Raw genomic sequence first — 20,000 nt, 5'->3', positions numbered from 1 at the left:
CCAAGCGTGGCCGATGCCAGCGTCGCCTTGACTGGCTTCCATGCCGGTGGCACGTTAAAAGCACCAACCAATCGTGGCCACTGCCAGACTCCCCTGGCACCTGTGCCAGGGGTACGTAAAAAGCACCCACTGCACTCGTGGAGTGGTTGGCGTTAGGAAGGGCATCCAGCTGTAGAAACACTGCCAGATCAGACTGGAGCCTGGTGCAGCCTCCTGGCTTCCCAGACCCCAGCTGAACCGTCCAACCCGTGCTAGCGCGGAAAACGGACGTTAAACGATGATAATTATGATGTATGTATGTATATTTTGTCCCTTGCATCCTTCAAAGTTGTATTAGTCTGGTGCAACAAGTGCCATAAGTCCACTCGTTATCAGGATGCAAGATCTGTACAGAGTTACCTTCTCTTAGATGAGTAGCTATACAGTTTAAGAGCCTCATCTGCTCTGGATTCATTAGGGTGTCCTTGCTTGATGCTTCCTGTCTACTAAATTCACTCACATGGCTTTTGTTGGCCTATAGTAGAAGACACTTGCTCAAGGTGAAACGCAGTGGGATTGAACCCAGAACCATGTTGTAAATCAAGATTCTTAACTACACCCTAATATGTCCATATAATGTAGTTCAATGCACTTCTAAAACGACAGGATGGTCACATCTGGAATGGTTTTTCAATCAGAGTTGATTTAGGGCTAAAAGCCAAACATTACACAACCACCATCATCACCACAATCTCCATCACCACAACCACCATCACCACTATCACCATCATTGTTCTACACTATCCAACTACACCGTAGTTATCACTACAACCTCAGTCACATGACTGGCTGCAGAAGAAACCTGATGAAGTTTCCAAGATAACTTAAAACATCAACAGTGATATTGATAATTAAAATGAGAGAGAGAGAGAGATAATAGTATTGTGTGGTTTTAAATAATGGTTGTTTTGTTTGTGTTCACTGGTGATGTGTTTAAGGGGGATATATATATATAAACACACATACAAAGTTTCATTCATATATATATATGTATGTATTGAAAAATAGGATAAAATCTTTATAAGAATTTATCAAGTAGTTAGTGTTAAAAACCTCATAAGGGAAAAAATTTATTAATTATTCCTTTTAAATATATTTATTTATATTAAGGGCATTACTATATATAAATGTCCTTAATATGAATATATATGTATGTGTGCGTGTGTGTTTTTGTGTCTGTGTGTATATATATCATCATCATCATCATTTAGCGTCTGCTTTCCATGCTAGCATGGGTTGGACGGTTCAACCGGGGTCTGGGAAGCCAGAAGGCTGCATCAGGCCCAGTCTGATCTGGCAGTGTTTTTACGGCTGGATGTCCTTCCTAACGCCAACCACTCCGTGAGTGTAGTGGGTGCTTTTTACGTGCCACCCGCACAGGTGCCAGACGGGGCTGGCAAACGGCCACGGTCGGATGGTGCTTTTCACGTGCCACCGGCACGGGGGCCAGGCGAGGCTGGCAACGGCCACGAACGGATGGTGCTTTTTACGTGCCACCGGCAATATATATATATATAAAAGCAATTATTTTTTTAAAATTCGTTAGCTTGCTTCCTTCCTTTCAGCATACTGTGTATATATAGTGAAAAATATTGTATGTGGTTAGATGATCTAGAGTCTATTTTTCAGCATATTAGCAAAGACATTTTTTTCTTTTGCTCTTATTTATAAGTTTATAATTTTCACCTTAAAAGGTATTTTAATATGCCGGCCACTGATAAAATTTATTTTTTGCGGAAATTTTATCCTTATATGGCTTATGGCCATATCACGTTGAAAGCACCAGTTCTCGTTCGATCACCGAAGTTAAGCAACATCGAGCCTAGTTAGTACTTAGATGGGTGACCGCTTGGGAAACCTAGGTGCTGTAAGCATTCCCCACTAAATGGCGGTGCCCCAGCATGGCCACAGCTCGTGAGCTGAAACTAGATAAAATCAGAAGTATATACATGGTGTGTGTGTGTGTGTGTGTGTGTGTATCATCATCATCATTATCATCATGTGTGCATGTGTCTTTGTGTTTGTATCCAATACCCCACACTGCTTGATGTCCAGTGTTAGTTTGTTTACTACCATAACTGAACAGTTCTATAAAAGAGACTAATGCAATTAGTACCAGACTTGAAGAAATATAAAAACAAGTACTCGGATCAATTTTGTTTGCCTAAACCCTTCTTTCTGTGTCACAGCATGGCCACAGTTCAAGAACTGAAACAAGCAAAAAGATTTAAGATAATAAGTGTGAGAAGCAGAGGTGGTGATACCAGCAGCATCTAAGGCCTTGTGGTCATGGTGATGGTGGAAGTGGTGGCAGCAGTGGCAGTGGTGGTGGTGGTAATAGCCATGGTGGAATAGGTGATTGTAGTGGTTGGTTACTTCTATCATTGTTCAACCCTAGGTCAGTCCTAATCCTGTAGACCATATGATGAAAGGCTCATTTCAGTCTCATTCGGCTAGCTGTGACTGCCTTACTCTCTTTTACTCTTTCACTTGTTTCAGTCATTTGACTGTGGCCATGCTGGAGCACCGCCTTTAATCGAGCAACTCAACCCCGGGACTTATTCTTTTGTAAGCCCAGTACTTATTCTATCAGTCTCTTTTGCTGAACCACTAAGTAACGGGAACATAAACACACCAGCATCGGTTGTCAAGCAATGCTAGGGGGACAAACACAGACACACAAACACACACACTCATATATATATATATACATATATACAACGGGCTTCTTTCAGTTTCCGTCTACCAAATCCACTCACAAGGCTTTGGTCGGCCCGAGGCTATAGTAGAAGACACTTGCCCAAGGTGCCACGCAGTGGGACTGAACCCGGAATTTTTCTCTTTTCTTCTCACCAGTATTTCGACTGCTATTTCTTGCAAGTGAAGTAACTGCATAATAGCTCTCTGATTGCCAATGGATGGAGCAGGTAGATGACAATGATGGTAATGATTGGATAGTGATAGGGGTGGAAGGCAAAGGTGGTGGTGGTGGAAATGGCGGCGGCGGCAGTGGTGGTGGTGGTGGTGGTGGTGGTCTTAGCTGTGAGGGGGGTGGAAGTGATGTTATCAGTGGCAAAAGCAGTACTTATTGTCTTAATGCGGATTCTTTAAACAAATTATATACGTGGGAAGGCATATAATTCATTTAACTTTGTTTTGCTTTGTTTGTTAATATAATCAATTATAATATCGATTAACATTTCTAACTTAGGGGCAAAAAGCCATAATTTTGTCGGAAAAGAATGGATATATATATATATATATATACACACACACCAGCCTATCACCTTATATATATATTAATATATATACATGTTTCTATATGTGTATGGATGTGTGTGTATACTTATCTATTTATTTATATATATATATATATATACATCTATACACTCACACATATATATCATCATCATCATCATCATCGTTATGTGTGTACATGTGTGTTTATATGTATATATATATATATGTGTATGTGTATATATATATATATACATATACATATAAATATATATATATATACATACACACACACACATACAGATATATTAATTTTTACTTATTTCAGTCATTAGACTGCAACCATACTTTAGCAACACCTTGAAGGATCTTAGTCAAAGAAATCAACTCCAGTACTTATGTATTTTACGTCTGGTGCTTATTCTATCGGTTTCTATTCCTGAACTGCTAAGTTAAAGTGACGCAAACAAATCAACACCAACACACACAAACACACTCATGCACACATTTCGAGCTACTATCAGTTTCATGCTGTATAATATAAGCACAATTGTCAGATAAGTTTGTGAAAGGTACTATGTTTCTAAGCAGACTAAAATATACAACATGGCTGATCAAATTTGAATCACGTGTATATTAAACAGTACTTATCTCTCACTGGATAAAATTTCTTTTTCCTTGATCTCACTAGTAACAGAACATACACACACACACACACACACATATACATGCACACACACACACACATATAGAAGGTAAAAATTATTAAAAATAATAATTTATACCAGTGGCTAGAATGCATAAAAAATGTCAGTAGCCATAAATATTTTTATACACACATATCATCATCATCATCATTGTTTAACATCCGCTTTCCATGCTAGCATGGGTTGGACGGTTCAACTGGGGTCTGGCAAGCCCGAAGGCTACACCAGGCCAGTCAGATCTGGCAGTGTTTCTACAGCTGGATGCCCTTCCTAACGCCAACCACTCCGAGAGTGTAGTGGGTGATTTTATGTGCCACCGACACAGGTGCCAAATATATATCATATTTATATATACATTTCGTTTTGGGATTTGGTCTGCAAGATTCTTTATATGAGTTTGTGTGTTGAAGCATATACTGTTATGTCTGGGGAGAGTCATTTTCTTTTTGTGCCTTATAATGTAACACACTCACCGGTAATATTTCCACTTATTTCTTACTTTTATTTTCCTAAATTTTTGTTGCGTCTTGCAACCTTTTCAATAGTCCCTTTTTCATGAGTCTGGAAAAAGGCACACTCTATAAAACTTTTTTGATCATTGGCCAGGAGGTCTGATGAATCACATATGTTGCTAAGAACAATAATATAAGTATACATGTATATTTTAATGCATCTATGTATACATGGCCAGCATGAGCAGGGTCTGGAAGAGTAGAGACATCAGGATGCAAGACCTGGACACTATAGAAAGTTGACCAGAAGAGAATTAATGCATTCGAGCTTTAGTGTTGGAGAAAACCTTTACAGATTCCATGGACTGCAAGGCTCACCAATGGAGAAGTTCTTCAGCAGATCAGGCCAAAAATGTCGCTAGAAGCTAGGGCCACCAAGCATAGATTGGCATATTTCGGTCATATTATGTCGAGAAAATCCCTGGAGAAGGATATCGTGCTCGGAATGGTCAGTGGCAAGAGAAGAAGAGGTCGACCAAGCACCCGCTGGCTTGACACCATCAAGAGTGATACCGGAATGGACATAGCCAATCTGAAAGAAGCAGCCCAGGATAGAACTGACTGGAGGACACTGATCCAACGAGTAACCGAGAGTCGACTTCGACTGAGCGGATAGATAGATAGTATGTATACATGTGTGTATATGAGTGTGTGAGCTTTTGTGTGAGGTTAACAATAACTATTTTGATATGCATAAAAATAATGCGTGTTGGCTGACTAGAGAATTCAATGTATTAGGCTTGGCTTTAAAATATTTTCAGGTTCAATATCATGCTGTGGTACTCAGGCATATGTATACTACTATAGGTTCAGATTGACCTATATTTCCTAATGTATGAAGCCCATTGAATGTGTGCGTGTGAATGTATGTCTTTATACCTCTGTACACATTTGTTTGCGTATATGTCTCTATGTGTGTGAGCATGTGTCTGTTTTCCTTTATATGTTTTTGTATTCATACTGCTTAGATAGCATTATGAATGTTGCTGTTGTTGTGGTCATTGTTTTCCATAAATATGAAGCCCAGCAGTTCAGTGTCCAAAGATAAGGAATAAAAGTATTTTACTCAGAAATATATGAAGGTTGGCATCAGAAAGGGTTGCTTAGCTGTAGAAAAGCGCCTTGAGAAGTTTCATCCAGTTCATGTCAAGTTGGGAGAAACAGTTGATATAAAAGTTGAGAAAGAAAATAATTAATTAACGAATTAATTAAATATTTGTACTAATATGTTATTCATTTGTTTTTCTTTTTGACAGCAGGCTTCTGAAAGCCCCTCACGTGCTCAGCGCCGCAGCAATTCCTTGACCTCTGGAGGTCGCAGTGGGTCTGTTGAAGACAGAAATACACTAGATTCCAAGCCTCACGCTACAACTGCCAAAAGAAAAGGTTAGAAAATCTTCCTTATTCATTTTCTTAATCTGTGTTTGTGTGTCTGTGTGTGTAAGTTTTATTTTGACATGAGTATATGCTGAGTTTGTCATTAAGTTCTCACCTTGTTATCTCCCTTGTCCCCCCCCCCCGGCTGTCAACTGTGTCATTACAACCCTGCCACTCACCCCAACATTACAACACTGCCCCTGCCAGCATCCTCACATCCTTCTCCAACTCATGACTTGTCAGTCATCACCCTCTCAACCATACCCAACTTCTTTTACAGCTACAGGCCTACCCCCACACCCCCCCCGTCTTCTGACCCCACCCCACCTTTGTACAGTATTGCATTTGCCCCACCCGCCCACTTGTACTTACCTATTGATCTGAAGGGCCACCTGGACACCTCATTCCCTATTTCTTACTGATCATTCTCTCTCTCTCTCTCAATCTCTCTCTCTCTCAGTCTCTCTCTCGATTTCTCTCTCTCCTGCTAAATGTAAGTAACCATGTAGTTCTACAGAAACCTACTCTGTCTACCCCCAACCTTCTACCATACTTTAACCCTTCATCTCCCTGTATAAAGCCAGCCGTACCTCCCTTAGGGCTCATAGTCTTGTGAACTGCATGGCAACCTCGGCAGTGCTGGTGACATAAAAAAAAACACGGCACCCTGTAGATACCATAAAGTGGTTGATATTATGAAGGCCATCCGACCACAGAAACCATGCCAAAGCAGACACAGCACAGTCCTTAGACCCATCAGATCCTGCCAACCCATCCAACTCTAGCATGGAACATGGACATTAAATGATAAAGATGACAATAACACACACACCTGTTGTTTGGTATAAAATACCTATAAACACGACATGTAACCATTTAGTTTGAACTCCATATGATCCCATTACATTAACAAAAGGTGCATCCTTGAAGGGAATTTGTGATGCATACTCATTGTTCTGTAACATATACATTGGCTGCAATATCTTCAGAGTTCTGGTGTACATTGTTTCTTCATCAATAATAAATTTATTATCGCTGTGGAAACAACTTTAGAGGCATAAAATTTTTATACATATACCTTTCTCCTTTTACATCAGTCTCTTTCCTTTCCGAATGATATTTAAGAAAATTTTTCAATCCATTTTAACACAGTTGTTATAGGCGTTGATGCCATAGCAATTTTAGTGAATTCCAATATAAACATTATTTGTAAGTGTTACACAATCTCTGAAGATTTGATAATGTAATTTGTATATAAGATTTTTCCTTATGTAACAGATGTTATTACTGGAGCAAAATATGTGTAAGTTTATGAAACGTAATAATTTAGGAACAAACCCGCCTGTTTTATTTTTTATAAATGTACACCATAATGTTCCTAGCTATGGAGACATGTGAAAGAAAACTTGACTGTAAAATGAGTGCTTGCAGTTTCTTCCTTTCATGTAGTAGAATGCACATAAAATTCTAAAAACTGGTTATGCATCTAGCTATTTAAATTTAAATCACATTGTATATATATATATATATATATAATATATATATATATATATATAGGCATAGGAGTGGCTGTGTTTGTAGGCGTAGGAGTGGCTGTGTGGTAAGTAGCTTGCTTACCAACCAATATATATACACACACGGCAGGCTTCTTTCAGTTTCCCCTGTTCTTGAGCAAAACACTTCATTTCACATTGTTCCAGTCTGCTCAGCTGGCAAAAATGAGTAATCCTGCGATGGACTGGCGTCCCATCCAGGTGGGGAATTTCTACGCCACTGAAACCAGGAAACTGACCCTTATGAGCCTGGCATGGCTCGAGAAGGAACATTTTTTTTTATATTATACATTATATAATATATATATACATATAGACTGACCATTTATTTGTTGTTTATTTCTTTATGTATTTATATTTTTATTTTATTTTCTATTCCAGTTCAATCAGAAAACTCAGAAAATCAGATGGGAAAGGTAAACATAGACTCATCATCCTAATTATATCTATATATAATTATAATTATCATTCTGTTTGTTACAACATCCATGTGTTTGTACCTACAAGATTAACTATGGAAGACTATCTATGACATAATCAAAGACTTCAACATATTGACACATGTCCAAGTGTTTTTACACCTTAACTCTTTCATATTTAAACTGGCCATATCCAGCCCAAATATTTTACCTGTTTTATGTCCAAATTGGCCAGATTTTGTCTCTCACACCTACCCAACAATGTCATTGTAAAAATAACATATTATTGTAATCTGAAAGGTAGAGAGCAGGGCTACCTCATTGAAGACATTAGCTAGTCTTTAGCATAGTGAAATGAGTTTGAATGTTACACTTTATACAGCCCTAACTATGGAAGGATATTGAAGACATAATTGAAATGTTTATGTATGTTCTTTTATTCTTTTATTTGTTTCAGTCATTTGACTGTGGCCCAAAGTCCTGTGAGTAAATTTGGTAGATGGAAACTGAAAAGAAGCCTGCCGTATTATATATATATATATATATATATATATATAGAGAGAGAGAGAGAGAGAGATATAGATAGATAGATAGGTATATGTGTGTCTGAGTTTGTCCCCCAACCATCACTTGACAAGTGATGTTGGTGTATTTACGTCCCCGTAACTTAGCGGTTCAGCAGAAATGACTGATAGAATAAGTTCTAGGCTTACAAAGAATAAGTCCTGGGGATCGATTGGTTCGATTAAAGGCAGTGCTCCAGTATTGCCCGCAGTCAAATGACTGAAACAAGTAAAAGAATATATATATACATATATATGTATATATATATACATGTATATATATATATGAATTAGAAGCAGCTCTAAATACTTATACAGAATTGAACACACATACATAAGGTGCGTGTTGTTGTTAGTTTGTGAGTCAGCTGCATTTTTAGGCATCAGAGAATATCTTCTCAACGCACCTAGTGTTAAAAACACCTGAGAGTAAGTCATAGGCAAGCGAAATAATCTGGGGATTCTACTAGAGTAGATGCAAGCGCTAATATGTGATTTATAAAAACATGTGACATATTATCAAAAGCCTGTAAATATAAAACCATCCAGATTTCTGAGTATTTTATTTCTTCTAATATATAATACCTGTACATCACCTCCAAACCTTCTAAGATATACATATATATATATATATAATTTATACTGTACAGTTCCATGATGGTAAGATCAACAAAAAACTGCTCCATCTGGTGAGAGATAAATATTATTTAATAAATACAATACATGTTATGTGCTAGTATTAGTCTCCTGTGCTGAGAACATGCCAGGCATTGTCTTATGACATGTTTGGTGCCCCAGCACAATCATCAGACACGTTATAAACCAATGTTTGGCATGTTCTCAACATATGAAACTAATAGTAGCACATAAATACATATATTGTGTTTATTAAATTATATATATATATATATACATGACAATTCCTCTTTTTTATGCAATATTTTGTCCTTAATCAATACACTGTAGATAAATAGGCTGTTCCCAGGTTGACTTTTCCGTTAACATTTGATGCTCCCGACCAATGACACTGCTAAGATTTCTGACATTTTGTGATTTTTATTTCTCCAACAAAGGGTTGAGCAGGGGGTGTGAATGTTTATTTGTATTTTTTATTTGCTTCTCTTTAGTTTTTTTACTTTTGATTTCTGTTTCCTATTTTTCCCTACCTAATATTGGATATATGATATAAAATCTTTTTTAAAAATTCAAACAGCTATAAAATAATATTTGAATAGAATGATTAAAAATTCTCAAAAATATCTTTTGACTGAATTGTTTATGTAATAAACAGTGAATTACATAAAACAATATGAATTATATATATATATATATATATATATATATATATAAGAGAACAGTGTAGTTTGCTTGAAGCATTGTAATACAGAAATAGAAAATTAAAGAAAAGAGAAATAAAGAAAACTTCTAACATGCATATATGTGTGTGTGTCTACATACAGAGTCTGCCAAAAAATGTATACACACTTCAGGAAAAGAAAAATCTATAAATATTCAACTTGTATATGTAACTTTATAAATATAGATGCTTCTTCGATGTTTTATCAAATTGCGATAACACCTAATAAATTGTGATAACACTAAATTAGAATATTTATACAGATTTTTCCTTTCCTGGAGTGAGTAACCACTTTTATTGTGGATTTGTATGCATGTGTGTATGTATGTATATATATATGTCTACATATATCATCATCATCATCGACTCTACTGAGTGGTTGGTGTTAAGAAAGGCATCCAGCTGTAAAATACCTGCCAAAACAGTTAAAGAAGTCTGGCGCCGGCTTCTGCTTGACCAACTCCTATCAAACTGTCCCACCCATGCCAGCATGGAAGGCAGACATTAAACGATGATGATGATGATGATGATATATATATATATATATATACATACATACATACATACATACATAAATACATATATATATATAAATTTATTTATATATATATGCCTACTTATATATATACACATACATACACACACACAAATATGTATATATATATATGTGTGTATATATTTACATACACGCACACACGTGTGTATATATATATATATATATATATATATATATATAATACACCTGGTTGTAGTTTATACAATGTTTTCGTCTTATTCTTACTACAAACCGCACCTCTTTATAGACAGGTTTCATTTTGGTCAGCTTCGGCTTCAACAAAGATGGCAGACTGCTTTCTTATTGAAACGGCAATCTTCCACAAACAACAACAACACCAACAACAAAATACGTGAAGCAGGTACCCTTTTACCTTTTTTTGAGGTAATGTTCAAATTCCCAAATCTGCTTTGGCACCGTTCTCATGGTTACCATTTGCGAAGGCAACGCTAGCAGCCACGCTGTATTGGGCCTAGAATGCAATGCGCATGAATTTTCAAGAACTACTAAACTCTGGAACCTACTACTACTACTACTACTACTACTACTACTACTACTATTACTACTACTACTGCTGCTGCTACTGCTGCTGCTGCTAATAGTTCTACTACTACTACCCTTCCTCCCACTCTTACCATTTTACATCCTTCTTCTGCACGTAACAAACCCAGATTGTTTTTTTTTAATATTGTTTTTATTAACTTTGAAGGCAGTGAGTTGGCAGTATCGTTAGCATAACGAGAAAAATGCTTAGCAGTATTTCATCTATCTTAAAGTTCTGAGTTCAAATTCTGCCAAGGCTGACTTTGCCTTTCATCCTTTCAGGGTTGATAAAAGCAGTACCAGTTGAGTACTGGGGTCGATGTAATCGACTGGAACCTTCCCTCAAAATTCCAGGCCCTGTGCCTAGAGTAGAAAGGATTGGTTTTATAAGCATTTTTTAAATATATTTTTATTTTTTTATTTTTTGTTTTTTTTTTTTTTTGGATGCCTGACCTGGAGTTGAACAACCATAACACTAATATGCAATATGTAAAAAAAAAATTGTTCCGTTTTTTTATTCATTTTTTCAAATTTATTTTGTTTGGTTTATCTTAATTGCATGATGTTGATGACTTTTTTTTTGTCTTTTTATTTTCTAATTTTTGGTTTTTGGATCTTGGAAAATTTGGACGTTGGCATATTGTGGGAGAAAGATTCTGGGTTTAAGATTTTGGGTTTTTCCTCTGTAGTTCTTAATGTATGTTTCTTCTGCTAATTATGAAAATGACAAACTAACTGAGAATTGGTTTCTCTTTTTTTTTCTTTTTTTTTTTGTGGAGTTTGGGGAAGGCAGCATGACTCACAACTCTCTTCGGGGCCTCCAAGAGTTGTGGAGAAGATACATGACCAAGGGGTTTGAACATTGCACTCATGATCATAAGACTGTGGTTTCAATTCCTGGACCACACAGTGCATTGTATTCTTGAGCAAAATGCTTCCTTTCCCATTGTGCCATGTCCACTTAGCTGTAAATGATTAACCCTCCTACAGCCCGGACCCCCCAGTCAGGGCGAATGTTGTGGCTTCAGTCACTTATATACCATGGAAAGCAGGTAATTGTCCAAGTGGGTCCTAGGGCTCAAGACAGAACTGAAAAGAGTGGTGGGAGGTGAAGAGGAAATTTTCTTTTGACTTGACCAAAATCCTTGAAACAGACTGGACTCTATTAAAGGGACCTAAAGGTTAAGTGATCCTGTTAAATGAGGCAATGAAGGAAGTCTTCCACCCTAAAAAATAGCTGTGGCCCCCTCCAGTGAACTTCCACAGTTTTTATTTTCCCAAATTTCACTCTTAAGGGTTTTGTTGATCTGAGGTTTTGTTAGGGGACATATACCCAGGGTGTTGCAAAATAGGATTGAACCTGAAACCATGTGGTCACAATACAAACTGCTTTACTACACATCCATTCCTGATTTGCTCTTGGCAAGCCAAGTTTTCTGTGCAGGTTCAATACCCAGTTGAGATAATGCTTTTCGCATTTATTTACACTCAACAACAGCAAAAAGATTAATTTATTATTTTTTTTATTTATGTGCTCTTTTCAAGCCTAGCCAGGTTCATGTGCCCGGTTTCCTGGTTTCTATGGTGTATGTGTTCCCCCCAGCTGAAAGGAACACCAGTCCATCGCAGCATTACTCAAGAAACAGGAAGAAAGAGTCCCGGTCCAGGATTCAAACTCACAGCCTCGTGATCATAATCTCGATGGTGTAACCACTGAGCCATGTACCTTCATAACTATTCCACCATACTGTACTTACTGCTTTGAAGTACTGCCAAATTAAATAATTAACTAGTGTAATGATCATCTCAAATTGTTTTTAATGATTTTTATTTTTTTTACCTCACAAGTATTTTTAGTGCACATCTGCAGCCTTATCAAATGCATTACTCTCTTGCAACTACTTTGTTTTTGTGGGTTTTTTCTTCTTTTTTTTTTGTAAAAGCACCATTCGAGCATGATCGTTACCTGTGTCGCCTTACTGGCACTTGTACTGGTGGCAAAGGAAAAAACATTCAAGCAGGATCATTGCCAGTGCTGCTGGACTGGCTCCTGTGCAGGTGGCACATAAAAAGCACCATTTGAGCGTGACCATTGCCAGTACAGCATGACTGGCCCTCGTGCCGGTGGCACATAAAAGCACCCACTACACTCTCAGAGTGGTTGGCATTAGGAAGGGCATCCAGCTGTAGAAACTGTGCCAGATCAAGATTGGAGCCTGGTGCAGCCATCTGGTTTGCCAGACCTCTGTCAAATCGCCAAACCTATGCTAGCATGGAAAGCAGACGTTAAACGATGATGATGATGATCTCTTTGTTTGTTCATTGGGCAGTTGCAAAAGATGAACTCATTTGAAAGGCCGCAGATGTGCAACGAAAATTTTTTTATGTGATAAAAAAAGAAAGGTTGACAGATATGGTGAGGTATCCATGCGCACGCACATGCACGTGTGTGTGTGTTTGTTATTTATATGATTTAGCAGTAATTCAGTGTACAACAGATTTTGGTTAACCCTTTCGTTACCAACCCGGCTGAAACCACCTCTGGCTCTGTAGTACAAATAGCTGTTTCCAAAAGTTCCGAATTAAAATCTTCCACCAAACCTTAGTCATGATTTAAAGTTCCTAACTCTAGCCTAATGATAACTAAATTATTTTACTAAATTCTTTGCTATATTCAAAATTAATCGAAAGAAACACAGAGCATCTCAACAGAAATATGGTAACAAAGGGGTTAATAATTTGACCACTTGGATCACATACATAAAACCATATGAATAAAATCCTATTTTTACAATGACTTATGTGGCTTTCAATGAGAAAGTAAAAGATTGGATGTGCATGACACTGCATTAAGATTGAATGCATGGTGTGAGGCATGTATTTTTGACAGTTGATATTTCTATTCTACTAAATCTCAGATGGAGGGTCTTTCTGTAGCTTTCACTGAACCTCTCTCTTACCCAGGGAATTGAAAAATAACTGAGAGAAGTTTAGCTGTGATTTGTTTGATTTATATCTATTTTATAATGCAATTATTGAACAGTAGTGTTTTGTTACAGATTTACAATGGATTTGTTATTAGTTTGCTACATTTCTTATGGCTAAATTGATTAGGAAGTGTTTGTAACTTGCTGCAGAATAGACATTTGTAAACACACGGAAATATGATTCATCCTCAAAATTTGATTGGTTGTCAAAACATATTAATAATAAAAATAATAATAATAATAATAATAATAATAGTAATAATAATGACAATGATAATGATAATAAGTTATGGGGCATGAAGAAAGTAGCGGTGATACCAGGGGTAATTGAAGCATTAGGAGCAGTTTCCAAGAGCTTTGAAAAACATGTTAAGAATATTGGAGCTGCTGTATGTATGGACCACCAGTGATGTCCTCAGTCAAACTGTCTAACCCATGCCAGCATGAAAAACGGATGTTAAACGATGATGAAGATGATGGTGGGGGTGGGGGTGGGGTGGAAGGAATGAGCTGATGCACCATACAAACAATTGACCCCTACAAACAAATCATTTGTGCGTGTCATTCAGCAAGAAATTGCCGAACCCTCATCTGTCGGGATATCCCATCACTGGTGGTCCCCTTTTCTGCTAATCTTCCCCTCTGCCTTATTGATACTAATTATTATGTATTATCTTTCTATAACATTAATTAATCAAAATTGTTTATTCATTTATCTAATTAATTCTCTATTTTCCTTATCATGTGTGTCCTACGGAATATCTTACGTCTGACGCATCAGACCGAACAGACAAGTTCCTATGATTCAAAACGAACTCGGTCAGCTAAAGTTCCTGCTGGTAAAGGTAAATAGCTTGTTGTTTCTTATACTTATTTTTACTATTATTACTGTTACACTCTCCCACCGTTTTCTCTTTTCATCCTTTCCCCCATTTTCTCCTCTTGTATGTATTTGTATGCATAAATGTATGATAATGTGTATACAGTAGTAGACCTTGGAGCAAGTTGGGAGTCACAGGTAACCAAAAAGGTTACAAACAGCAACAAAACAACCTTGACAGACAAACAATCAACTGCTTGATTGTTTAACCAACACATTAAGCAAACAATCAATTAATTAATTGATTAGATGATTAGATATCTAACCAATTGGCTGATAATAAAGAAGTGGGGAGGGACCTGTGTGTGTATCATTATTATTGCATAAGAACTCTTCCAAGACACAACAAAATATTTATGCATGGATATATATATATATATATATTTCACCATGTTGGACCACTGAACTCAACATGTTTTTTTCCATTCTCTCCCTGTTTGTTTCCTTTTATTCCTTTCTGTTAAAGAGCTTAGGCTCGAAATGTAAAAGACTTTTACATTTTTTCCAAGCATCAAACTAATACACTTGCTTGTTGTTCCTACACCTGTTTTTGTCTTTGTTTTACTATAAATTTCAACTATATACATGTGTGTGTGTGTTTGTGTGTGTGCATGTGTGTGTTTTGGCATTAGGAAAGGCATCCAGCTGTAGAAACCATATCTAAACAGACAGGGAGCCTGAACAGCGCTCCAGCTGGTAAGCTCCTGTCAAATGTCCAACCTATGCTGGCTTGGAAAATGATTGTTAAATGATGATGATGATGGGGATGAGGATGATGATGACGATAATGATGATGATGTAGCATATATATATATATATACACGCACACACACACACATATATATATGAAGGTGCAATGGCCCAGTGGTTAGGGCAGTGGACTCGTGATTATAGGATCGCGGTTTCGATTCCTAGGCTGGGCGTTGTGAGTGTTTATTGAGCGTAAACACCTAAAGCCCCATGAGGCTCCGGCAGGAGGGGGGGGCGATCCCTGCTGTACTCTTTCGCAACAACTTTCTCTCACTCTTTCTTCTGTTGGCCACCTCGCTTAGACAGCAGGGTGGCGTCATTTGAGTGTGAGCTTCTTCACACATATATACACACATATACACATTACATGAATTGTCTCTGTCAAATCAAATATTCTACAATTCCAAAATAATGTACTATTCTGCTATTCTTATATTCTAATATTCCATTATATTTTCTTTAATATTTTCAGAAACACTTCCAGAATCTGGCGGGTAAGCTTTCTCTTCTTTATTATTATTATTGTCATTATTGTCTATGCGACTTTTATATTATGTTCCATTTTATATCAATACTGGATTTAGATTAGTTTATCATGTATTGTTCAGTATATTTTATATAAGGGTTCTGTTTGCTGTTGTTCTTAGTGTCACTACTTAGAGTTACTATTATTTCTATCATGTGAGAGTATAATTAATACTCTCCAATATATATGCATGTATGTATGTACATATATATATATAAATACACACACACATATCTATATGTATATCTACAAGTTTTTTTTATTCTCTCTCTATGTATTTCCTTGTGTTCCTTTCTGTTGAAGAGCATAGGCTCGACACATAAAAGACTTTCTCACTTTCCTGAGCATCAAACTATTACACCTGCTTGTTGTTTATACACCTGTCTGTCATTTATTCTTCTGTAAATTTCAACTACATACATACATACATACATACATACATACATATATACATACATATATACACAAATATGAACCTGTGGAAGAGGCAGACCCAGGAAAACCTGGGACGAGGTGGTGAAGCACGACCTTCGAACTTTAGGTCTCACTGAGGAAATGACTAGAGACCGAGACCTCTGGAAGTGTGCTGTGCGCGAGAAGACCCGGCAGGACAAGTGAGTCCATAACCCGTGGCCTTCTACATGGGATGGAGCCAGCCTACGTATGCATACCTTCCCTTCTTGGGACACAAAACTCTACTTGTGAAGACGTGATGAGGCAAGTGAGGATCAGAATCGAAATCGATCAATGGAAATTGCGGATGTGCTACCAGTGCCGTTGGCAATGTCAAAACTCTGCTTGTGAAGACCCGTTGAGGCAAGTGACGATCAGAATCGAAATCGATCAATGGAAATCGATCAATGGAAATTGCAGATGTGTTACCAGTGCCGGTGGCATGTAAGAGAACTTTCCGTTTCGTGACCGTTGCCAGCACCGCCCCGTTTCGTGACCGTTGCCAGCCTCGCCTGGCCCTCGTGCCGGTGGCACATAAAAAGCACCATCCGTTCGTGGCCGTTTGCCAGCTCTGTCTGGCACCTGTGCGGGTGGCACGTAAAAAGCACCCACTACACTCACGGAGTGGTTGGCGTTAGGAAGGGCATCCAGCCGTAGAAACACTGCCAGATTTGACTGGGCCTGATGAAGCCTTCTGGCTTCACAGACCCCAGTAGAACCGTCCAACCCTGCTAGCATGGAAAACGGACGCTAAACGATGATGATGATGATGATGATGATATATATATATATATATATATTATATATATATATATATATATATATATATATATACATATATATATATATATTAGAAGAAATAAGGTACTCAGAAATCTGGATGGTTTTATATTTACAGATTTTTATTAATATGTCACATGTTTTTATAAATCATATAATAACGCTTGCATCCACTCTAGTAGATTCTTCAGATTTTTAAGTACCTTATTTCTTCTAATATATAATACCTGTTCATCACCTCCAAACCTTCTAATATATATATATGAAAAAATGAATAGAAATGGCTTTTCTGATGATTTTACCACTTTAATAATTAGATGTTTGTAAGTTATTAGGTGTAACTTATAAACATTCAATTATTAAAGTGGAAAAACTATCAGAAATGTCATTTCTATTCATTTTTTTCAAATATACAATACTATACCAAGGACTTTATATTTCTTATTCTACAATATATGTATGCATGTATGTATGTATATGTGTATATGTAAAGGAGTGTGGTCTAGTGGTTAGGGTGTTGCACTCACAATCTAGCAACTGTGGGTTCAATCCCAGCCTCAGAGGCATGTTGTGTTCTTGAGCAAAACAGTTCCTTTCATTTTGCTCCTGTCCACTCAGCTGTAAATTGATGACCCTGCAACAAACTAGCATTCCAAGTTGGGGGAATGTTTGCCTGCTTGCCTAGCCAGTGGGATGTCATCGTTCAAAAGCCAAAATGATTCAAAGCACATTGTGACCATCGAATATTCTGGTCAAACATGTGATCACATAATATATGTGTGAATGTGTGTGTGTGTGTATATATATATTAATATTTTTTTTTTCTTTTACTTGTTTCAGTCATTTGACTGTGGCCATGCTGGAGCACCACTTTTACTCAAGCAAATTGACCACAGTACTTATTCTTTGTAAGCCTAGTACTTATTCAATCGGCCTCTTTTGCCGAACCGCTAAGTTACGGGGGTCGTAAACACACCAACATCGGTTGTTGGGTGATCTGGAGGGGGGAGGACAAATACAGACACTCAAACATACACACACACACATACATACACATATATATATACATATATATATATATATATGATGAGCTTCTTTCAGTTTCCATCTACCAAATCCACTCAGAAGGTTTTGGTCGGCCCGATGCTATAGTAAAAGACACTTGCCCAAGGTGCCACGCAGTGGGACTGATCAATGTGGTTGGTACACAAGCTACTTACCACACAGCCACTCACCACACAGCTACTCTTGCGCCTCATGTATATATACATACATATGTACATATATACATGTAACATTACAATTCGTCTTGACCTAACGGCCCTTAATATTTGTCTTCACTGATTGTTTACTCTGTACGTGCACTCTGTTGCTGTTTCTTCGTTTGAGGCCCTAACTCTCCATGAATTTTATATCTTTAAAATTTCTGGATGGTGCTGCCTTATAAAGTTTCCTTATATCATCATTAAAAGCATGAAATAGGAGTAATAAATAGTCCAACAACTAATGAAGAGTTATCTTCTTTTGGCATTTTGTCCTGTACTTTTCTCTTGTGGTTACATATTTTTCACTTGTGGGTGATGTCCTGTACACAATGTGTAATTTTTATTTTATTTATTTATAATTGAATGCCACTCAGCCTTGACTGCATATATATACATATGTACAACTTTTCGGCATATTTGGCATTAGAAATTTTTTCGTTTGCCCTTATTTATAAGTTGTTTATAATTTTAACCATTAAAGGTATTTTTTAATATGCTGGCCATTGATAAAATTTTTTTCTTTCGAAAAAAATTTTATCCTACATTAAATATATATACATATGTATATAGGTGCAGGAGTGGCTGTGTGGTAAGTAGCTTGCTAACCAACCACATGGTTCCGGGTTCAGTCCCAATGCGTGGCATCTTGGGCAAGTGTCTTCTGCTATAGCCCCGGGCCGACCAATGCCTTGTGAGTGGATTTGGTAGACGGAAACTGAAAGAAGCCTGTCGTATATATGTATATATATGTATGTGTATGTGTTTGTGTGTCTGTGTTTGTACCCCTAGCATTGCTTGACAACCGATGCTGGTGTGTTTACGTCCCCGTCACTTAGCGGTTCGGCAAAAAGAGACCGATAGAATAAGTACTAGGCTTACAAAGAATAAGTTCCGGGGTCGATTTGCTCGACTAAAGGTGGTGCTCCAGCATGGCCTCAGTCAAATGACTGAAACATGTAAAAGAGTAAAAGAATAAATTTTTTTTCGTAATGAGATAAAAAAACCAAGGCTGAGTAGATTTTAGAACATTTATAGATAGAAGGTCCTAAGCTGTTTCCAGGATATTTATTATATCCCTTCATCAGAGTTTTGTCAGCGAACAGGTCGCTGTTTCAAAGCGATGAAAATTTTTGACACAAATTAAATTTAAATGTTGAAGTGAATCTCTAACAGTTTTTTTTTGTGTGTGTGTTTTTAAATGGCTTAGAAACACCTTCCATGCTGCAATTGTTTTTGTTTCAGCACACGATCTCAGATCAAGTCACTTGCTATGCAAGTACATCTCGTATATATAATATATATATATATGTATATTCTCATTTTCAATATATCTTTGACAGATGTCCGACGCCAGGCTGTAGTGGTCAAGGTCACATTACAGGAAAACATGCCCGGCATCGAACGTAAGTACTACCATGTTGTCTTCTTGGTGTTGGTGTTGGTTGCAATTGCTGTTAATAAATAATGTCGCATTCGGGTTTTCCAAAGGGTCTGGA

The 20,000-nt window shown here is 37.3% G+C and overlaps 1 protein-coding gene and 1 non-coding gene across 12 annotated transcripts in view; both read left to right on the top strand.

The window, feature by feature from the left end:
- LOC115219354 (filaggrin) overlaps positions 1 to 20,000 on the top strand; it is a 255,873-nt gene that overhangs the window by 127,551 nt on the left and 108,322 nt on the right. For 9 of the 11 annotated variants that reach the window (XR_005001934.1, XR_005001933.1, XR_005001932.1 and 6 more), the window contains exons 3-7: positions 5,752 to 5,881; positions 7,807 to 7,841; positions 14,632 to 14,695; positions 15,953 to 15,974; positions 19,845 to 19,907. Coding sequence is in view for 8 of the 11 variants with exons in the window: in XM_036509044.1 (XP_036364937.1) it covers positions 5,752 to 5,881; positions 7,807 to 7,841; positions 14,632 to 14,695; positions 15,953 to 15,974; positions 19,845 to 19,907 (314 nt within the window). In the remaining 3 variants the exon portion in view is untranslated. The remainder of the gene's footprint in view (positions 1 to 5,751; positions 5,882 to 7,806; positions 7,842 to 14,631; positions 14,696 to 15,952; positions 15,975 to 19,844; positions 19,908 to 20,000) is intronic. The other 2 variants (XM_036509043.1, XM_036509045.1) reach the window with 1 other exon arrangement.
- Positions 1,795 to 1,913, top strand: LOC115219575. The gene has a single exon (XR_003882335.1). It is a non-coding gene; the product is annotated as a 5S ribosomal RNA (ribosomal RNA).

The sequence above is a fragment of the Octopus sinensis genome, linkage group LG14 (assembly GCF_006345805.1).
Source record: "Octopus sinensis linkage group LG14, ASM634580v1, whole genome shotgun sequence".
Lineage (NCBI taxonomy): Eukaryota > Metazoa > Mollusca > Cephalopoda > Octopoda > Octopodidae > Octopus > Octopus sinensis.
The sequence above is the reverse complement of the archived record's forward strand: the minus strand, read 5'-3'. Positions and strand labels throughout refer to the sequence as shown.